This window comes from Diadema setosum, chromosome 5 (assembly GCF_964275005.1).
Source record: "Diadema setosum chromosome 5, eeDiaSeto1, whole genome shotgun sequence".
In the NCBI taxonomy this organism is placed as follows: domain Eukaryota; kingdom Metazoa; phylum Echinodermata; class Echinoidea; order Diadematoida; family Diadematidae; genus Diadema; species Diadema setosum.
Genome location: NC_092689.1, coordinates 22,777,794 through 22,787,692, shown reverse-complemented (window position 1 = coordinate 22,787,692; position 9,899 = coordinate 22,777,794). Strand labels below are relative to the sequence as shown.

The 9,899-nt window shown below is 37.4% G+C and overlaps 1 protein-coding gene across 1 annotated transcript in view; it reads left to right on the top strand.

Annotated features, from left to right (window-relative positions):
- LOC140228789 (tryptophan 5-hydroxylase 1-like) overlaps positions 1 to 9,899 on the top strand; it is a 217,221-nt gene that overhangs the window by 49,093 nt on the left and 158,229 nt on the right. Inside the window, exon 2 of the mRNA XM_072309063.1 lies at positions 6,489 to 6,605. Within this exon, the coding sequence (XP_072165164.1) occupies positions 6,489 to 6,605 (117 nt within the window). The remainder of the gene's footprint in view (positions 1 to 6,488; positions 6,606 to 9,899) is intronic.

The following is a 9,899-nucleotide window of genomic DNA, read 5'->3' as shown; positions in this document are numbered from 1 at the left end:
TTCTCCCTCTAGGCCTAACGTTACACAGTCTATATTCTATCCTAGACCGCCAGGCCTAGGGGTTCTACACTTCTAGATCAACGAATCTAGCTTAACTTAAAGTTTCTCAGTCCCTGCTCTAAACCACGATTTCAGACATTCTATAGATTTATTCTAGACACTCTAGATAGTACTAGTACTTGACAAATATTGGTTGTCGAACTGTAACTCTCATTTCAAATGTAAAACAGTGTCTGACAGTGACACGCAGATTTTCCGTGACATGCTAGGGTCAACAAGCAGATTTATGTATGTGTGGGACTAAGATGCCTAGTCCTTAAACAACGATCATAAACATAGCGATTGAGGACAAAATGAATATTTGTACCTTTTCTGAATACTATCAGGGTACATTATATAAGTCCTAAAGGCATTTACAAACAAATTTATGAGAGGAAAAACTACGAAATCTACATTTTCCTTCGATTACTTACGGAAGGGACTTGATTTCGTCAGTTCGTCAACTTCTTACATGCAATTCACTCCATGCATAAACAAAAGCCGGCGAAGCGACGAACACGCTTTTCGTCAGTTCGTCAACTCTCGATATGCCAAGGTCAGGATTTTTTACATTTACATTTTCTCATTTTTCTCAAAAAATATGAGTTTTCATGGCACGAAATTTTGATAGTTGTTAGAGTACCTCAAAAGCAATCTTTTAATGACAAAAACTCAAAATCGAAAATCTGACCAAAATAATTTGGGTTTTTGTCACTTCGCCGTATCAGCGACGAATTGACGTGAACATTATGAATAGTCTTTTACGTCATAATCCTCTGAGTTTTGCCACTCCCGCTTTAAGATTGAAAAGCTTGTAATTTGAAGGCAATTATTATTATTTTTTTTTTTTTGGTGGTAACATTACCATGTTAAAAATGGGGACACATGTCATCGTAATATTATGTAACACAACATTGCTGTTTGATAGCAAACAGGTTGTTTGGCCTGCCCCTTGTCTTTTACTGTTCTATTTTTTTATTTGCTACTCTGAAACACGTGGTCGTTGATACGAAACATTTTGTCACCTTTATCATGTTACGTTTTACAGGCCAGTTTGGTTTGGGGCATAATTTATGTACATCCTGACCGCAGTAGAAAAGCTTATCAGCCATTCACAAATCTATTTGAAAAGTAAGAGTCAACGTGTACAACATATTTGATACGGTATCTCTTGGCAACGAAGTCTTACGTTACACACCATCGTCGTTCACAGTCGGTTGGTCGTTGCCCTACTTGCCCCATTAACTGTTACATATTATTTATTGTATAAAGCCCTTCACTGTGCACATGAACTCTCAATGCCTTGCAAGTCACAAATTGTGTTCTACTAACTTTTGAAGCTGTAGGTCCAATGTGTTTGCATATATAGCGACATGATTCACGATAAGGAAATCTTATGTAATAGTAGAACAGGGTTTTTTTTTATGCCACTCTTGTCAAACAAATAAATGCGCGTTTTATACAGAACAATTCTGTTTATTAGCCACTCAAAAATTATTCTATTAAGTGTGTGGGCTACTTTAAAACTTGGCAATTAATCACGCTATATAACATAGCTATCATAGAAGTTAATGGTCTTCGCCCCAACCGTCCTGCATACACTGTTTTGCTTTTTCCGACGGTCACATCCCTTGAAGTTTTTTTTTTTTATCTGATTGCTTTATTTTCATTTCCCGCCACTCACAAATAATAGCCTCCAAGTTGTTAAAGCTGTTGGCTATACATCCACACACATTATAAAGACGTTCATTGTAATTTACGTAAGAATAGACTCAATGATTTGGAGTTGAAGGGTCATTGCTCCACTCCCCTCATTAATTTCAATGCTGTTTATTCGATCTGAAACGTGTAACAATTGGCGTGAACACCATAAATAGTCTTCTGAGTTTTGCCACCCCTGCTCTAAGACCGAAAAGTTTGTAATTCAAAGGTGAATTTTGTTCATTTTAACATTGCTATTGTGTGTTTAAATGGGGACACGTGTCATCGTAATATTATATAACACAACATTGCTGTTTGATAGCCAACAGGTTGTTTAGCCTGCCCCCTGGCTTTTGCTGTTATTTTTTTTTTTCTTTTGTTACTCTGAAACACATGGTCACTGATACGAAACTTTTATCATCTTCGTCATGTCACGTGCTACAGGCCAGTTTGGTTTGAGGCATATTATGTACATAACATCCTGGCCTCAGTAGAAAAGCTTATCAATGACACTCGCTATTCACAAATCTATTTGAAAAGTGAGAGTCAACATGCACAACATATCAGTCAGTCCGCAGCACGTATGCTAATGAGCCGATCCGGCAAGATTTATTCAGCACTCTCGTTGACGATCTTTGCGTTCGAAAACTGTCTCGTCGTGCGAGATTTTGCGAGACTTTGATAGGGCTATGGTTTTCACAGTGTAGCGACTTGTACATACATTCGTCATGGCTACAAGTCACGGTAAATTGTTTTCCAGACTTTGATCTTTATTTTGATACTAAATTTGCCTATAACATCGGATCTTATCATGACTATATAATCAATTGAATTTGCGTAAATTTTACCTGCTTTTCACGGAAGATTTTGTCATCTAATGTTCTTTTTTGGTTCCTGACCGGATTAAGAAACTGCTGTTTCTGATTTTGGCTTTTTCGTAGAGAGGAAACTTAGATACTCATCATATATTGGAGTCAAGGAGACGCAAGCATGATTTATACTAGTTTTTCCGTTTTGAAATGTCTGTAAAATTCACTCCTAAGCCAGAAGTATGCTCCGCACAAAGTGTACAGTGGTTTCGAAAGAGCTCTCTCATTGGACAGTGCGTGCGTTCAGCGCTTGAACTACACGCGTGCCAAGAAACCGCAAGTGGCATGAAACCGTTATGTAGCAGCGTAATGACGTAATGCAAGCGCTGAGTGCAGGCGCTGTCCAATGAGAGAGCTTACTCTTGAGATTGCACGGTTTCAAGCTGATCAGCACTGACATCGATGTATACTTTACTGGTTCCTGACCGGATTAAGCAACAAATTGTCAAGATATTTACATGGATACAAAGATTAGGAGATGGACTACCAAATAAAGCATTTTCATTGAGACGCAAGGTGAATTTGGTATTTTTTGACGTCTTGAAAGTGTACTGCACGAATTACTTTTTTCATCATTTTTCAAGCTCAAATTACGCTATGATATTTTTCATTTACAATAGTTTGGGTAACATGTGACGATAGTTTACATATTTTCCTTGAATTTGATACCAAATTTGTGAACATAAGGTGTATTTTTGTAGCCGAAAGCCCAAGGACAAAATCCCCTTACGCAGCTCATTACGTATGCAAGCCTAAAGCGGGCTTGCATACGAGTTGAATAAATAAGAGCGAATTATCGGGTGCTGCGGACTGACTGATATTTCATACGATATCTCTTGGCAACGAAGTCTTACGTAACACAGCATCGTTGTACATATAGTCGGCTGGTCGTTGCCTTATAAGCTGCCCAGTTCAGATTTTTGCACATGTGTTTCTGTGGGCCGCAAAGTTGCACCCTTTTAGAGGGTGCTCACCTCTTATGAGGTGTTCGACTGGTATTTATCCCGAGGTAAACACACGGGGCTTCCAATTTTTTTCTTATACCAAGTTGCCTCTCAGTTTGCCGTATTTTAGTTTGTCTTTTTGTTCTTGCTTTCCATGAGGGGAATAACAAAGTAGAGATTGTTATACTTTCCGAAATGTATGGCTGATTATTGCGTTTCTCTTAGGCTACTGCCGCCCGCCAGATGTACCCCATCATGCCCCCCCCCCCTTCTAGGATTTCTGTGACGTAGGAGACCGGAGGTGTTTAGTGTTTCTTGATTGCGAGATATATATGTGTATATATATATATATATATATATATATAAATTTTTGATATGTGCGAAGAATAATACAGTGATTTGAATGATTTCTTTTTCCTGCCAAGCAATTATGACATATGTATATCGGTAAATAGCTGATTGTTTATAATTGGGTTTTTTTTTCTTGTCAGTGGGAGATCTGTCCACTTCCACTGTCCACTGCCTAGTACGTGTAGCACACGTCTTAGTTTGTTAAAGAAGTTCATGATAGGTATTGTATATATTTTTTGCTGTGTTTTCGTTCTTTGTTTGATATGTGTTATTGTAAAATCATTCCGTCTTCACTTCTCTCTCGAATTTTCTCCCCTCTTTCTGCCTTTGTCCTAATAGTGTTCTGGACCAATGAGTTTCCATTCTTCCTTATTCATACTTACCTAATTCACAACATTTTGGTGCATTCCAATACACAATATGAATTTCGATCACCAGTATATGCGACCAAAATGTTGTAAATCATTCGAGTGATTATTATACAATAGAAGAATTCAATAAAACGTTTTGTTTTTTACATGATCAGAGATATTCAGATATTTCAAACGATGCAAATAAAAATTGTTCGAATTGTTTGAGTTTAATTCACATAAATGCGAGAAGTCTTAATAAAAATTTTGATTCTGTAGAGTTACTGCTGTCATCCATAAAAAATCATCCTTTTTCAATTATAGGAATAACAGAAACCTGGCTTAACGCAAATTCACCTCCTTTATTTAGCATTCCACATTATCAGTGTTTGCGTTTGGATCGCCGTCACGGGAAGGGGGCGGTGTTGCGCTCTATGTTCATACTCAGTATGATTTTAAATTAAGAACAGCTTTACAGATAGAGAAGAGTGAATCCTTATTTATTGAAATACTACAAAAACATAAAAAGAATATTGTTCTAGGAATAATATATAGACCACCTGGTAATTCTGCAGATAATTTTTTGGATAAATTTGAATTACGTTTGGATAATATAACACGTGGAAATAAGTATGTTTATTTGATGGGTGATTATAATATTGACTTACTGAAAAAGAATGCAAATACCTCACAAAAATTTGTTGGCATCCTTAATTCGTATGCTCTTTTTCCCCACATCTCCAGAGCAACTCGCATTTCGACAACATCACAAACTCCCCTTGACGATATATTTTTAGATATACCTCATGACACTTGTTCCAATGGAATTTTGTATTAGGACATTTCAGACCATTTACCGATATTCACTATTATTGACCAGCTACATTTTACGCCGCCTATACCCCAACTTAACAAAATGTATACGAAAGAAACTCCCATGAATATTGAATCATTAATTTATGAATTGATAAATGAAGACTGGTCAGAGGTGTTTCTTCAGTTCAATACTGACAGGGCCTATGAAATATTCATATCTAGGTTAAAGGGATCGTACAGTTTTGGTTGAGACTTAACTTCAGGTTTTTATCATTATTTGGTGAGATAGTGAGAAACCTCTAATGAAATATGAAAGAGCATGTAATTCCAAGAGGGATCCAATGTTTATTTGATAAAAATTGTTTTGAAATGGCCGAGATATCCAAAACAGAACGATCTTAATAAAGTGTGGGACCGACATTTTATTATAATTGTTTTGTTTTATTTTGTTTCTGGATGTTTCAGCTATTCCAAACCCGATTTTTATCAAATAAACTTTGAATTCCTCTTAAAATGGTATGCTCTGTACTATTTCACGTTTTTTCTTGGTATCTCGCAAAAAAAAAGTTAAAGCCCAATTTTCATCTCCACCAATACTGTACCACCCCTTTAACGGATTTATATGAGAGAATTGTACCGTTAGCCCTCACAAAAACAAATAGAAAAAATAGAAAACCTTGGGTAACCAAACGTATAATACAATCATTCTCGCCCGTGATCTTTGGTCTCACCAAAAAACAAAAATAAACAAACAAGCACCAATAAAAGCACCTATGAATTCATTGAGAATTTATTCGTCGGCAGAGTCGGCGGAGCACTTGCCGGCAGAACAAATGTGATGTCTTCGAAGAAATATGTCGACGGAGCAAATGTCGGCAGAGCATTTTTCGTGCAGCAGTTTTCTCAATTTTCGGAGAATTATCGACGGAACATATGTCATGACACCGTGACGCGTACCCTGTACAAGTGTAAGCCCAGATAAAAATCGTGCAGAACAAGTTAGACTCTACCTAACAGTAAATGCGTAATTTCTAGGTGAATCCCCTAGGGACATGATTAAAACAGACAAGTGCCCGAGGCATATGTCACCCGAAAAATATTTGTTAATAGATGAAAAGCTCCACTTCGATACGTATTAGGAAAACCGGAAATCGTTGGTTTAAAACCTCTCAAATTTCTGGATAAGATACCCACCTTGGGCCGGCAGACGGGCCCATTGTTATGTAAACGGGGTCCTCGTCTCATTGACCATATTCGGAAAACAAGAGTCATGTATGCTGGTCCGGGATATGTCTCCGGGCAATATACTGAAAAACTATTCTATTCAGGCCAAAAATCTCACTTGACATAACACTGAAAAAATTAACATCGTCTCAACAATCAGTAGAATTAACACCTAACCATTTTCGTAATTTCAGGATCGTCGTGCTGTTGTGCGACGCATGTCATCGTGGGACGTGGTAACTAACGCCCCCATGGTTCTCTTCATCAAAAATGAGCTGAGTGGTCTGGCAAAAGTACTGAGGATGTTTAAGGTTTGTCTTCTTTCAACGCTTATGTGAACATTCATTTTGTAACTCATAGAGTATGATATAATTGTGAGGCGATAAAGCAAAAACAAAAAATATATATACCACATGCATACCACGCAAGCGAAAAAAAAGCAACACAGAAGAAAACTGACAGAATTTCAAAGAAGAAAGAGTGGTATAGAACGAGGTAGGGGAAAAATGCTAAGAGACATTATGATGAGAACCTGGAAAAAGAGCTGCCAAATGGGAGCCTAGTAGCAGGATATGGTGGAGTAAAGTAAATTCCTTATCAAGGAAGAACACCAATGTAGATGTACCAGACCTAAAGGGACAAGACCAGGGCCCCGTTGCTAGAATCTCATGCAGAGTTTAAACGCAATTTCACATCAAACGCAAGTATCGCCCGCAAATTGCTTTTGATACCTGCGTTCCGTTGCTAGAAGAAACCTGCGTTTGATCGCAATTTGCGTTTGATTCCCATAAATCATTGTTGACGAGGATAGTCTGAAAATTAGCCGAAATAAATCCCTGGAAACAGCAAGTGCATCGCCTATGCATGTTTGTTTTGTTTGTTTGTTTGTTTGTTTGTTTGTTTGTTTTTGTCATATTAAGTAATAGTCGATATGGTTTCCGACAAAAATTTTCTACATCTTTAGCCTTAATTGATTTAACAAATCAGATTGTTGATGCCTTTGAACATGATATGTACACGTTGGGAGTGTTCATTGACTTGTCAAAGGCTTTCGATACTCTCAACCATGATATTCTGCTTTCTAAGTTACATCATTATGGTTTTCGAGGTACTGCCCACAGCTGGTTTTCTAGTTATCTTAAAGATCGTTATCATATAATTCTGTTGTTTCACAACTTAGTAAAGTTATATGTGGTGTTCCTCAGGGTTCACTCCTTGGCCCACTTCTTTTTATATTATATATAAATGATATAGATACTGTTTCTGATAAGCTTTCTTTTATATTATACGCTGACGATACAAATATTTTTTCATGTGGTATAAACCTGGATATTTTGTGCAATGAAGTCAATAGCGAACTTCAAAACGTATGTGATTGGTTTCAAGCTAACAGGTTATCTTTGAATAGTAAAAAATGTAACTACATTCTTTTTAATAATAGGAAAAAAGTTGATGTTAGAAATGTTAATATTTACCTAAATAATGATGCAATCCCTAAAGTTGATAAAACACATTTTTTGGGTGTATTTATTGACTCCAAGTTATCTTGGAAATTTCATATTGCAGAAGTTGAACGAAAAGTGTCTAAAAATACTGGTATTATTCGTAAATTTGCATATTTTTTGCCTGTTAACATACAACGTATGCTTTATTGCACACTTATCCTACCTTACCTGACGTATTGTAATATTGTCTGGGGAAATACATTTGAATCAAATCTGAAACGATTACAGGTACATGTATATCAAAATCATATCATTAGATATTTATGTAATGTACGAAATATAGGTCCTGGTGGTGCTCGAACTGATACATTGTTTAATGAGTTAAAGTTACTGCGTTTAAAAGATATCAATACACTCCAATTGGGTTTATTTATGTATAAGTGTGCAAATAATCGTTTTCCTGATCATCTATGTAGCTTATTTGAAGTAAACTCGGAATATCATAAGTGTGAAACCAGATCAGCTTCACTAATACACATTCCAAAGCATAAAAAAGTCTCCTTCCAACACACAGTGCGTTTTTCTGGTCCCAAGGTCTGGAATAATCTCCCAGCTCATTTAAAATCTATATCTTCTTTTAGTCTATTTAAATGCCACTATAAATCGTCTTTCTTTCTGGAATGACGGAGTTGCGGTCAAGTCTGCTCTCTCAGGGCCTGGCAGTGCCTGGTGTTGAGTCATTTTAGTAGCCCGTGCATTATCATCGGGCGAATCCACTTTGCACACACCAATATATTGTCTGAATATTGTGTTGAACAGGCCTCGTGTGAGCTTTCAGGTTGCTAAGAACAACTTTTGTTCAAATGACATGTATAAGATTTAATATATCAGTAAAGTGGTTTATTTATGATTCAGTAGGTACTGCAAGAGTGCATCTCAGTCATTGTTTTGTTACAACTATGCAGATGTCTCATATTACTTGTAGTAAATATTCAATGTTTAACTCTGATATATGCAACCTCTGCTACTGGCCGTAGGTTGTCACATATTTTTATACTTAAATGTCGCCTCTCTGGTAGACTGCAATATCTCTCTTTGAGGAATATCTTATTCCAACAGTGCCATGTCCATTTACGATTTAGTTGGAACCAGTGCATCTCATCCATTATCTTGTTTACATCTGGTTTCATATTATTGACAGTTACTAAATATGCAATGGATAATTCAGATACAGTAAACCTCGGATAAGTCGACGTCGAGTGAGTCGGAAATCACTTAACTCGAAGCTAAATAAAAAGTCCTGATTTTTTTCCCTATATATTTTCTCTAAGAAATATATGCATAAGCTGAAGTGCGAGAGTCGAATTTCGGCTGTGTCGAAGTTAAACAGTCGGTCCTTTTTGTATTAAAAAAAAACACTTTACATTGTATTTACATTACTTGAGCCATAGAAGATTTGTCTGGCATTCTCATTACATTAGAGGAGTGCCGTATTGCTCTGCATGTATGTCGAATACGTACATATGTACACTATACACACAATATATTGATCCATACAATTGTCCATTTACAATTGTCCATTTACACAACACATCTATACTTTACCCATGTATGTCAAGCCAGAACTTCTTGTTCAAGCCAATCGCTGTTTCATTAGTGACAAGCCAAGTGGGCGGAGCTTATTTGTGCGTAACTGCGATGGAGGTGGGATGGGCCTGGGAGAGTGTTTTGTCTCGGGGTTGGCGGTAGTCTAGCTTCTGGACTCTTTTTACTCGTAGGGGTGATTCAGTGTACGCGACAAGCCGTATGAGGGCGTGACACCCGAGGATTGCGATACGCCGAGAACTGCGATACCCGAGAAAAAAGAGTCCAGTAAAATACTTTCGCCGGATCGAGCAGGGTCAAGAGTTCACGCTAGAGTGGTCATGAATATTCATGACTCGCAGTCAATCGGACAGTTTTACTAGTTAATGAGAATACCAGCTGATCGCATGCCCGCTGGTAGTGTGTGGTAGTGCTGCCCACCTCCACTACACTCATACAGCATTGTCCACCAAAATAGGGGGTTTTGTTCTGAAGCCCACTAACTTGTACTTCGATCGCCAGCTCATACTGCATTATGTAGGCCTACGTGCTTTCTTTATGCATGATGAGAGACAA